Source organism: Strigops habroptila, chromosome 9 (assembly GCF_004027225.2).
Source record: "Strigops habroptila isolate Jane chromosome 9, bStrHab1.2.pri, whole genome shotgun sequence".
NCBI lineage: Eukaryota > Metazoa > Chordata > Aves > Psittaciformes > Psittacidae > Strigops > Strigops habroptila.
The window spans coordinates 8,900,284-8,912,960 of NC_044285.2; the positions used below are offsets into that span (position 1 = coordinate 8,900,284).

General features: G+C 43.2%; 1 protein-coding gene across 4 annotated transcripts in view; it reads left to right on the forward strand.

Annotated features, from left to right (window-relative positions):
- The first annotated feature begins 742 nt into the window (after positions 1–742).
- The window catches only part of ARNT2 (aryl hydrocarbon receptor nuclear translocator 2), a 103,865-nt gene continuing 91,930 nt past the window's right edge, over positions 743–12,677 (forward strand). Inside the window, exon 1 of one of the 4 annotated variants that reach the window (XM_030497661.1) lies at positions 743–1,020. In XM_030497661.1, the coding sequence (XP_030353521.1) occupies positions 777–1,020 (244 nt within the window). In that variant the 5' untranslated portion in view covers positions 743–776. Of the gene's footprint in view, positions 1,021–1,379; positions 1,456–2,973; positions 2,998–12,677 lie in introns of those variants that run through there. The other 3 variants (XM_030497664.1, XM_030497663.1, XM_030497665.1) reach the window with 3 other exon arrangements.

Consider the following 12,677-nt stretch of genomic DNA (forward strand, 5'->3'; position numbering starts at 1 on the left):
GGAGCACAGAATGACCTGTCTCTGAATTCCTGGATACTTTTTAAAGAACTCAGAGAGTTATTACATTTTCCATTGTAATTCCTGGAAATCAGTATTATTAACAAAGGACTGAGATGTTTCTGTGTATCACTATCCATCTTGCAGTCAGACATATGCTTAAAGTATTTGTAACGTGAAGGCGACACCACGGCTCCTCTTTCCCCACCTCAAAAAAAAAGCTCTAGTGCTCACATCATAGTTGACCAAGCTGAACATCAGCCCCATGTCAGTGTGTGTTGGTCTTGGGGTCTCACAGAAATGGCACTCCTGAACCCCAAAAGGAGTAAGTGTTGGAGGTGTACAGGCTTGTTGGGCTCCATCCCACTTCCATTTCCCAGTGGACATCCCCACCTTGGGGGAGAAGGGATGGTGGTAATGTCATCCAAAGGCTCCTCTCCTGCACCCCGCAGACGGGGCCTTTAGTTTTGGGTGCCGGTATGCTACCTCCCAGCCGCCCCCTCTCAGTTCCAGGGCTGGCAGGCGGCAGCACCAACACCAACACCGCAACCAGCACCGGGGGCCTCATCACAGACCTCCCCGCAGGGAGCTCGCACTCCGTGAGGAGCCGCACACAGTGAGGCCGCGGGTTCGAGCCCCGAGGGGGGCGGCCGGTTCGGGAGCGGGGACAACGGGCGCGTTCCCCTGGTACTCGCGATGGGGAGTCCCGGCCGCCGCTGGCGGGCGCGGTCCCAGCGCACATGTGCGGCCGCCCGGCACATGCTCACTGTGCGCGGCGCATGAGCAGACGCGGCGCGGGGGCCATCGGACATCTTGGGCCGCCCCGCGCAGAGCGGGGAGCGCCGCCGCCGGGACCCGGGGCGGGAGCACCCGCCGCCGTCCCCGCACCTCCCGCCCGCCCGCCCCGGCGCCGGCTGCCTTCCCCTCCCCCGGGCTGCTCAGAGCATCCCTCCTCCCCTCTTGCATTTGTCTTAATTCTTCTCAGAGACAAGATGGCAACGCCGGCGGCGGTAAACCCTCCCGGTGAGTAGCAGCTGCTGCCGTCGCCCCCTGCGCTGCAGGCAGTCCGTCTCGCCCCATAGTGGCCCCGCCGCACAACACGCCTCCCCCCGCCGTAGGCACACACCCGCCCCTGGGCACGGCGCGGTCCCCGCAGCCATAAGGGCGGGCAGCCCCCGCCGCGCTCCCCCGCGCCCCGGGCTCGTCCCGCCGGTCGGCGGGGCCGGAGGGGGCGCGGCGCCGGCGGTGGGGAGAGCCGGGCCGCCCGCGGCGAGGAACCGCGCCGGGAGCTGCCTGCTCGCACTCGGGCTGTTGCCGTGGGGTGTAGGCACTGCAGAAATGAACAGTTTCGCATAAGCATACGCGGTCATACGACGCGGTCCCCAGCCGAAGCCGGGCGGGAAGGGTGGCAGCGGGTGCCAGATGCACCGTGCAGACCCGTGTCTGCCGTGGGAACTGGTAGGAATATTGGCTTTTCCTGCTTGTACGTTGGCCTGGTTTGTTGTTGGGAAGCAAAACCATCTTGAATTAAGGTGTCGAAACTGACCAAGCGCACTTCAGTGTGTTTGTGGTCTTTGCCATGTGTTTATTTTCTTACCAAAGGATGCAATAAATACTTTGTTACCGCTACATTTAGGAGGGGAAGAAACTTACCAACATCTCTTTGAGTTTTTCATAAGGGAAGATGTTTGATGTTGTGTTACCTGTCTCTGTGATGCAACAACTATTTTGTTGGGTGTGTGATGGCATGAAATGGGCTTGGATGGCATGCCATAGTACATATTTTGGAAATGTACTTGGATCAACTTAGTTTTGGATCAACAGGTATCTGATGTTAAAAATAAGTGGGACAATGGATCTTGTGCTGGGCTCAATACCAATGAAAAATGTTTTTATCGAAATTGGAGTCCAGTTTTGCTTGTTTTAATATGCGATAACGTGTAGGTTTTCTAGAGGTAGATTCAATTCTGACAATTAAGGGCTTGCTTAAGTAAATGCTAAGTAATTTTTAAAGGTTGTTTTTTAGATTAAATCCTGCTGTAGTTGGTCATGCGGTTGTCATACTGAAAGTAAATATTATGATATAAACAATTAATTTGGTTCAGTAAGTGTCAATAAAGTAGGCAGGAGCAGATCTTTGCCAATCAGATTAAGTTTTAATATCAGAATTGTACCTATTAAATGAAAATCAATATTTAATGGAAGGCTATTAAATGAGTATTATTTAGCTTCCAGGATATCGCATTGTGCATGATAACGGAGAGTTTCATTGTGTGTAGACGGAGGCAGAATCAGTGAGCTGTTTTGTGGACAAAGTAGGATACAAACAGCCTTTTTTGACTTTGGTTTGGTCTGCCATTTCCCTATCTGGTCTTCCAAGCTATGCACTGAAGGAACAGCCCTGGCCACTTAGAGGTCTACGTGAAACCACTGAATTACAGTGGAGCCCAGCAGCTCTTTTGCACCAACCATTTCTGCTCTGTTTTCACTTGCCTGCAGCTGAAGCTACAGAACGATGTGGTTGCAGAAGGTATGGTATGCACACACCACAGAGCAGCCTCAGAGTATGCTTCATAGTTGTTCTCCTCTGACCACTTTGTGAATTTAGAGTGTTATGGGATTATTGAACAAACAAAAAATATGAGGGAGGTGAGAGCTAAGTGTGTGGCTGTATGCATCTCTGTGCAGCGACCCGATTCAGTTAAAGTTGACTGGCTGTGTGGTCCTCAAACTCTGTTAAGCACAGATTGCTGTCCACAGGAAGGATGAGGAAATGTGTTGATTTCCTGAAATGAACCGATACCTACTTCTGCAAGGCTGAGGTTACAGAGCATCATTTCACCCCTCATGTAGGCAGCTGGAACAGATTTGAGCTGAAAGACAAACTCACTGGCTGTTAATGATCCTCCCACGGTTTTTGTGCATGAGTGTTGTTGCTGTCAGACAGATGTAGCTGTGCATGGACAAAGTCAAAATGAGGAGGTTTTGAGCTGCAAAGAGGTGAGGAGACCTTCAATCTATAGAGTAGTGATGTGTTTGCTGTACCACAGGCAGCAGAAGATAGAGCTCATGAAATACCTTGATTTGTGCTGGTTTTTTTTTTTTAAAGTCAGTCTGTTGCTTTTGTTATTATTTTTTTAGATTAACTGCAAAGCAGGGTAGAGAAACAATCAAAAACTATAGTGAGAGGATTTTAATACAGCTATTTTATCTTGGGGCCAGATCCTCAGCTGGAGTAATGTGAGAATACCCCTATTAGTATTGGTGAAGCTGTGCCACCTTATGCCAGTTGACTTTCTGATCTGCGGTGTTAGGGAGAGATTAACTTGTTAAGCATCTTTAATGATGATTAGAAATTACAATATGATTAAATTTTTATTAAGCAATTGTCTGGGGTTCTAATAACAGTTGATAATTTAGGCAGGACATTAACTTGCAGCTACCACAATACAAATACATGTGATTTTAGTCGTATTCTAGATAGTGAAATGGGGATTAGCAGAGGCAGAAAAGCTGGGTGTTCTGTGATTCTGGGTATGAAAGTCTTTCGGTGTGGGATTTCCTGTTACAGAACCGTGCATTGCTCTGCAGGAGCATCTTTCTCTTGTGTTAGATGCACATTTGTCCATTTTCCCCATTGATAATGGAGAGTTTTAATTACGAAAGTTCACAGGAGTGGGAGCAGTTTGTAGCCCATCCTGGCTAGGGCTTGTGGGAATTGCAGTGTTGGGGACCAAATTGTAGTGGGGGTAAGACCACCTCAATGGGCCTCCTGGGCTGTCTTAGATCTAAATTGATAGTTCTTTTTGGTGAAGGTGGTTGTCCACAGCTGCAACTAGACATCGCACTAACAAAACTGGGGGGCTCCATGAGATAGTCTTCTTTCTTCCTCTTCCCGCATGCTTAGCCTAGCGAATGGGATCTGTTTAGAAGTACTTTGTTCGTTTGTCGAAATCTGGATGACTAACTGAAGTGTGAAACACAATACAGGTGTGTGGGAAGCTCATCTGCATTGGCACAAAGCATCAGAGTTAATTTATTTCCTCCTGAAATAAGATTGGCATATTAAATGGGATTTAAGAACAAAAAAAATGTGGAGGTGTAACAAGCATTTCATAAATTACTGCTTGCAGCAAAGTAACTTAGTGCCATGTCTGTCTTAAACGTATGTATTTTTGGAATGCAAACTTGTCCATAACTGTTGCTACTTTGAGGTCAACTTTTGCTTTACTTGAGTGCAGTATGTGGTGTGGTGATTCTTGTATTAGCCAAGTTGGGATGAAAACATAAAACTCATAATGAATTCAACATTTTCTTTTCCTGAGGTGTTACTTGGTCTTGGGTGATGAGTTCCAATCTGGCTCAGTCTCATGGGTGGTCCAAAAGCAGTATCTTTCTGCTGTGGTCAGGTGATGTGAAATTAACTGGTTGTGTCCTTTCAGTTCTTCCTGGTGAGGTATCCCTAGATGGAAGGGCCACCCTGGGCAGTATCCACAGACATACTGCCAAATGCCACAAACTCCGAAGTCAAGTCAAAAGAAATGACGAGATTTCCTAGTTGATCTAGTGTTTCACCAGAGGGCAGATCCCTTAGGATGCATTGTTGGCTATGTTGTTTTAAGATTTTCTAAAACCCTAGGATTGTATTCTTACATTGAATTGGAAAAAAGTAATTGTGTTGTTCACATCATCACTAAAGCTCCTTTGATGATTTCTTTTTAAGCAGAGGGCCCAAAGTCTAAAGGTACGGAGAACAACATGTCCCCAGAAGGGCATCTACTAGAGATGTATTGAGACAGGGAGAGGTGGGGGCTATGAGAGAAAGGAGTTGCTGTGGCTTAAGACATAACAATTACAGCCAGTAGCTGATGGGGGTACTTCAGCCTATGGCTAATCAAAGATATACAAAAAAATTGATATTGAACATTGAAGAAAGATAATTAAATAAGCTCTTGATACTTTTCATTCGTAATGAGTTAACAGCACATTTTGTGTCCTGTCAGTGAAAACTTGCAACTCAGCTCTGCATTTGGGCTCTTTAGGCAAATGTATTGGTTTCTGGGAGTTGGTTTTATTTCTGTGTGTTTGACTTGGGAGGTGGGTGGAGAGAAATCATTCTCCCATTTCAGCTGGACATTCTGAGAACCAAATCATCTGTTAGCCAGTCTTATGTTTGCATTCAAGTTCCTAAGATACTAAGTGCTGTGGACAAATCTTGATATGCATTCCATATTCCCAAACAGAATTGGTTTTCTGAAGTTGACAATCTGGCCATTCTTTTCTTTAGCTTTCATACAGCTTTGAAATTGATGATTAAAAAAATCTGCTTCAGCATTTTCGACTTATAAATTGTCAGTTTGACTCAGAGCCCAAAAGTTGTTCTTATTGCTACAGTAGTAACAGGTTTGCTCTTCATTCCAGTATAGAGTGTCCAGTAAACTCCAAAACCGATTTAAAGGCATCCTGAGGAGTAAATGGTATGTTGTAGTGATGGAGGTTCTAATGGGCTCTAATGTTTCTAGGATGCAAAAACATACTCTTCTTTCTAAGATCAAGTTGAAATAAAGGTCTCAAAAATGGAAACCTCATTAGCTAATGGGAGGCTTAAATTGCAGATCTCATCTCGTATTTTCATTTATTTCTGACTGGAGAGTTGCTCCTTATTTCATCAATCTGTGGTATGAGATGATAGCGCCTCTTGAATTGTTCTGTGACAATGTTTTGTCCGTCAGGACTGTGTACCGAACAGTAACTTGCATTGAAGGAATGTCAGGTTTTGATATTTCTAATATGTAGGGCATATGAAAGATTTCATTTCAGGATATCTCTTCTATCACAAAATACTTAAAATTTGCAGGTGTAGCTTGTGGTTATTTCCAAACATTTTTTCAAATGGAAGAATGTTTCCCAATGCCTCTTAGTAAAAATGCAAAACAAACCAGATACAGCTGAATTTTGTAATACTTAATGGTATTGCTGATTTTTCTTTCCAGTAAAAAAAAAATACTGTAGAGATTAGGTAGCAAAGGAAAAAAAAAATAGCCTTTTCAAAACAGTCAAGGCAAAATAACACTGTTGATGTAGTGATTATTGTTATTAAGAGGACAGAAATGGGGCTGTCATTATGGAGATATATTCGGAGATTACGCTTAAATGGCTTGTGAAGATCAGATATGTGTGTCATTTAGGGTAATTTTGGGGGGCTTACTGCTTCATAACTGTCAAGTAAGAATGGAAGATGTGTTAATTCAGTGCTACCTGCAGAAGTACAATGTTATTAACATTTTCAATAGGAAAGGGAAATAGGGGTCTTCAGTTTAAGGCATGGGACTTTAGATCTCAGGTCTTGTAGATCTCTGTCAGATTTTGCAGTCTCTCTATAGCAAAGAGGTTTTGGGTGGCCAGCAGTATTTAGAGGTAGATGTACTGGATGAGCTGTTCTGTCTAGCCAGCTCTATGGAGTGCAGAGACACTGCCCTGGATGCAGAAGTGTGCAGACAACAACCCAGGCTACATTCTTTTCTTTACTGTAAGAGTGTGCTCAATAAAGGTTATTGGGTGGGCGCTTGCAGTATAAACAATTAGTACAGTTTACTTCTTGCAAATAATATTTCCTTTGTTCACATGTAAAGCATTTTCTGTCAGCCCATCTGTATCAATCATTCTGTCAAATTAAGAAAAGAAAAACATTATAAGGCTGTATTTGTACATCGTAGCTTCTAATTATAATCCAAATAAAATAGATGCACATTGTTCGCAAAAACAAACTTCAAAAAATAATCATTCATCGTTTTCCATTGTTGAAAATAAAAATCCAAATGAAAATTAATTGATTGAAAAACCACATGGACTAAATATGCACTTTTTGGCTACTCCAAAATGTTTGTCACAGAATGTTACAGGATTTCAGCAAAATCTGGCTTTGAAAGTGCATAAATTGCATGGTTTGAAATTTCAGTACCAAACATAGAATGTCGTTTTTTTAACAAGAGCTGATTCAAACTTTAATTTGGATAGTCAAATTTCAAATGAATCTTGGTTTTATTGTTTACATGGATTAATGGCCATAGTCATGTGATGGGTAATGAATTAGAAGCTGTTTTCAAGGTAGATGTAATTTCCTTTTTTTGTACCCAAAGCACGCTAGTCTTCCTTGGGCAAAGCCATCTGCACAGGCAGAAAGAGAAACCCTTTGTTTTGGATACTCTACATATTGATGAATGTTTCTAAACTTTCCACTTCCGCTCTTTTTTGTCAGCTTTTATTGCCATTTTGCCTATCCTCAGTATTTTTGTCTGATGTTTTCAATCCTGCTTTACACTTACGTGCCTCTACTTTTCTTACAACTCCAGTAACAACCATATTTTAACTGTGGTGCTGCGCTGAGCTATGTATTGACTCCTCAGTTACTGTTAAATGTAAATGAATCCTGGCATTGTACTGGTGCTACTTCCCAGTCTTTCAACAGCTTATAAATTCAGATTCCATTCTGTAGGTAGCATCTGAAGTCCCTCTAAGAGAAAAGTGGTACTTTTTCTGTTACAAGTAGCAACTGTGCTGCCTTCCGTGTAACCCAGCAGGTACTGTAAGGTATAATCAGTTGGCTCAAATTAGGAGCCTCTATTAGCTTACATCTGCCCTAGATGTAGAATATATATGTTGCTGTTTTGTTCAAGGACAGCTCATAACATTCATTTCAAATGCTTAGATTTGGGCTGCTGCAGTTTTTCTCATCTAAATGTCAACTGCATTTGACAAATAGAATAATATAAAATAATTATAATTTTTTCTCTAATCAAGCAAAAGGGGTGTTGAATTGTTTAATCACTGGCTTTGCCAGCATGCAGATGGGAAGGCTTTTCAGGTAAGTTGCTCATACAAAATGCCTGAAATGGATAGTAATTAACAACTGGCTCTTCATTGGTATGTTAATTACACTGCCATTTGTCCTGGTGCCTGTCGTTGTTTAAATGTTCAGTTACACTGAACTGAAGCGTTCACTTCCTGGCAAACACAGAATGTATCAGAACAGTTTGACTCTCAGATATATGCAAATATTTTATGGGAAGAGGCATGCCAGTAAATCACTGAGCTGCAAAGAACAAAAACACAGCATATTTGTATTCCTCAGAGGTAAAAGCAAAACCTGTTTTCAGTGGAATATACAGGCCTGATTTTGAAAAATGGTCTCCAGTACTTTTCCAGTAATAATCCAGAACACAATTTCATGCAAGTAGATAATTTTAGGGACTTGTAGCTGCTGGCTCACTCTTAGTAAAAGTAGGTGGACATCTGAGTGCTGTTAAGTGCCCTTACAATGCATGCATTTTAAAAATTGTATTGTCTGCAGTATCTGGATGGAAAAATCAGACTAAACTGGAAATGCTTTTAAAACTTAGATAAAGCTGGGTTGTTTGGGTTTTTTTTGAATGCGAGGAAAATTAAAGTCACTTCTTATGAATAGATCAGGTCAGTAGTCTCAGATCTTACTGAACTTGCAGTTTAAATCTTTACAGAATGCATATTGTCACCATTTGGATGGTGCTTTGCAGAGTGCATCCCCAGTCTCCAGGTAAGTAAGAACAGACTGTATCTGATATGCCTCTCAAGTTATTCAGTAATATTCTGAAGAGGGGCAGACTGGTGAAGTTCTGTGGCTGACCAGCATGTCAGTATGAGGCTAGTGTTTTAATTTTCTAAGCTTCTGTCACATGGAAAGCGGTTAATCTGCCCAGTCCACTGTGACCCTCAACACCTGGCAGCCGTCAACCCTTGAAATTACGTGCTGATTGTAACAGTAGCTGTGGGAAGTGGATTACAGTCATAAAATGAGCTATAAAATGGCAGTAGCTACTGTCTGTCACTACCCTCTGAGTCATGTTTGATCTGTTTATTGACAACAAATTTTATTGCTGTTGGTACTGCAGAGCCCACATGGCTGTAGATGAGCTGGATTTCCATTGTTTTGTGTCCAGCAGGCGAAGTTGCTAGCTCAATTTTGAGTCCAACTTTAAAGATTTAATGTAGTTATCTAGAAAAGCTAGGTTTGAAATGCTGTATTCTTGTGTTCCTGACCACTGAGAGGCAGCTCATTTAACAGCAGCATGCAGGGGCTGGCCCTGTGAGCAAGTTTGAAAAAATAGAGGTCGGTCTGATGACTACTCCCGTGAGTCATGTTCGCGTCATAGTACATGGGGACACCAATGGTTTCCTTAGGTTTAAATTTAGTTTTTTAAAGCATGTTTAAGAGATCTGCGTTATAGCTCTGTCACCCTGAAAATGCTCTGCACTATCTATAGTGAGTAGTGGTTTGAACAGTAGAAAGCAAGGCTGTGTAATAAAAAGTTACCTTTATTTTCATGAGATTTTCAGCAGTTTTAGGGATACAGTAGCAAATTATTGGAGCTGTGTAAAGGTTTTGGTGTTTCTGGGATAAGTGGTAAGTATTCTTCTGCTAATGTGTTTTGTTGATGTTTTCATATAAAACAGATAATTTTTCTGGTTTATATGAAAAAAGATAAAAAATAAAAACTTTAATTTGCTGTGCAATTGGGTTTGTGGGAACAGCAACTGCATCTTAGCTGCATTTTGTTTTTGCTTACCAGTAAAGGTTTGAAGTATGCATTTTCATTGTTGAAATTAAATTCAATGAGCCATCACTAAGGAAAATACAGGAGCACTTTCAAACTCTTGTTATGAGGACTGAGCAACGTGGCCTAGTGGAAGGTGCCCATGCCCATGGCACTAGAACTAGATGATCTTTAAAGTTTCTTCCAACCCAAACCACTGTATGATTTTCTGACTGGAAAATAAGAATACTTTCTGAATGCATGGGCACAATTCAAAGGTGGACTAAAGTCCTAATAATTACTCATTAGCTCCTTTCTTGTAGACATGTTATCAGACCAGAGTTTCTGTGAAAATAATTTCTGGGTATTCCGACCTTCACTGACTATGAAGTTTGGATGGGAGAGAAGCGGGTCTGCCCTGCAGGAGGTCCAGTGCCTGCTGTGGTGTCCAGGACTGCCTGCCTGCTGGAGGTCAGTACCACGGTTACCATCCATGGTGCTGAAAGGGCATAGGGCTCCGCGCTCCACCTCGCCGGTGCCACAGCCCTGTGTAAGTTAAAGGCTAATGGGAGTGAGTTTGAGCTGTTATCTCTGATAGGAACCATTGCCAGGTGAGGTGCTGAGGACATGTTCCATTCTCCTGGCTCTCTCATCATGGTAGTGATCTCCAGCAAAGAGGACAGTGGACTGTTGAAGTCAAGAGTGTCTTAAATGAACTTGACGGTCTTCCCCAAATGCTGCATGGTAAGACCTGCAGAATCCAAATTTTGCAGTTCCTACACAAGAGCTTAAAAAATGTGTAATGTCTCTGTAGATTCTCTGCCAGCAGCTCTCAGCATCTATGAGTTAAGTTTGTTCCAAGTGAAACTGTTTGTTATGTAGGTGAGGCTGTTCTGGATTCTCATTAAGAACAAAACATGCTAGATCAGACTTGTGCTACATGGCACTCCTATCCAAAAATAGACCATCACAGACATTTTGGAATGAAGTATAAAATTTCCATTATAGATGCTTACAGAATAAGACAGCAATAGAGAATTTTCTTCTTCCTTTGTTGTTGATGGGCGCTTTGAAGTCCTTAGGTTTATACAGGTCTTTGGGGCTCCTTGTAGTTTATTCAAGCTTGAGACTTGGTTTTTGAATGATCACAGCTGCTGGTTTTTTTCTTCTAAATTAAACTGAGTGTTTCTGGAGTTGCTGTAGTACCTTCCTGTACAACAAGTGAACCTGTGCCTCTCTGAGATGTAGTAGTCTTCTTGTTAAATATATCTCAATACACTTGCAGTCTTCAAACAAGCTAACATATACATTTCTAAATTCGTTTCTGACTCAAGTCTTAATCTTATTTCTTTTTTAGTGGTGTCCTCCTCCTGCTTCCTAACCCCTTTGGTTCTGAACTGTAAAATGGGACTGAGCTTTATTATGGTTTATGATGAGGGGAGAGGAGGGGTGGCCATGAGGGAGGATCGTGAGGGAAAGAAGGGGCAGCCGTGAAGGAGGATCATGAGGGAAAGAAGGGGCAGCCATGAGGGAGGATCTTGAGGGAAAGAAGAGGCAGCCGTGAAGAGAAGTCATGAGGGGAGAGGAGGGGCAGTCGTGAGGGAGGATCATGAGGGAAGGAAGAGGCAGCCATGAGGGGAGAGGAGGGGCAGTCATGAGGGAGGATCGTGAGGGAAGGAAGGGGCAGCCATGAGGGGAGATCATGAGGGGAGAGGAGGGGCAGTCATGAGGGAGGATCGTGAGGGAAGGAAGGGGCAGCCATGAGGGGAGATCATGAGGGGAGAGAAGGGGCAGCCATGAGGGAGGATTGTGAGGGAAAGGAGGGACGGTTATCAGTGGAGATCATGAGGGGAAAGAAGGGGCGGCTGTGAGGGGAGATCATGAGGGGAAAGAAGGCGTGGCCATGAGGAGAGGTTGTGAGGAAAAAGAAGGGGCAGCCATGAGGGGAGAGGAAGGGTGGGCATGAGTGATGAGGGGCCATTATGAAGGGAGATCATGAGGGAGGGGAAGGGTGGCCGTGGGTGTGAGGGGTGGCCATGAGGGGTAGGGGCCACAGCTGTACAGTGTGGGCCACTATGGGGGGCAGATGAGGGGTGGCTGCGAGTGGAGATCGTGAGGGGCAACCATAAGGGTACATCATGAGGGGAGAGCAGTTTCCACTTTGTGACATGGTTTAGTGGTGGGCTTGGCAGTCCTGGGGTAACAGTTGGACTTGATGATCTTAAAGGTCTTTTTCAACCTAGTTGATCCTATGATTCTGTGGTTTTTACATTTTAGTGAAAGCTGCCAGTCTGAATTATTTGCTCCCCATGGTTTTCCCTTTTTTTACTTGTGTTTCTCCATCCAGGTTCCATGCATGTTTTAAGAAAGGAGGCCATGTAAATATGTAAGTAATATTTGAGCTTAGGCAGCTGTAGGCATTGTAAAACAAAATCTTAGTGCTGGGGTACAATAGCTGAATTAAAAGATGGATGGTTTTACTTGTTGGCATTTTGGTTGAGTAGATCAGTTGGAGATGTGTGAGTGGGTGGAAAGAACATTAACATGAAGTTCATGCTGAATTATGTTTTGCTTGAGGAAAACTATTCATTAGTCTCATAGCTGGCACATACCTTTTTATTCCTTCTCTAAAGTAGTATCTGACTGCTTTGATGAAAAGGTTGATATGACATTAAGGAATTGGTTCTGCCTCATCTACTGATGATGTGCAAAAACCTTTCTGCCCTTGGCAGAACTGATTAAGGCATAGGCAGCATGCCAGTCCTCACTCTATTCTAGGAAGGGCATACCTGTGGTAAATATTTCAGGGTACACAGAGTCATGGCTCCATCTCTTAGAGTGTTCCGTGTGGAGGTTAATAATGTTGTGTCTGAGCTCAGCTCCAGAGCTCATTGTGTCTCCATCTAAACCATTTTTCAAGATGGTCCTAAGGACAAAATGTTCTTTCATCATTGCTATATTTAAAATGACTGTGGTACTTATGAATAAGAATTTCAATTTCAGAGACCAGTAAATTCTTATGGCAGGAAACTTCTTGACTGTTAGAAGCTGCCTGCGTTTTTCACTTCTATCACTGGCTGGCTGTCTCAGGGCTGAGAACTGACCTGGGAA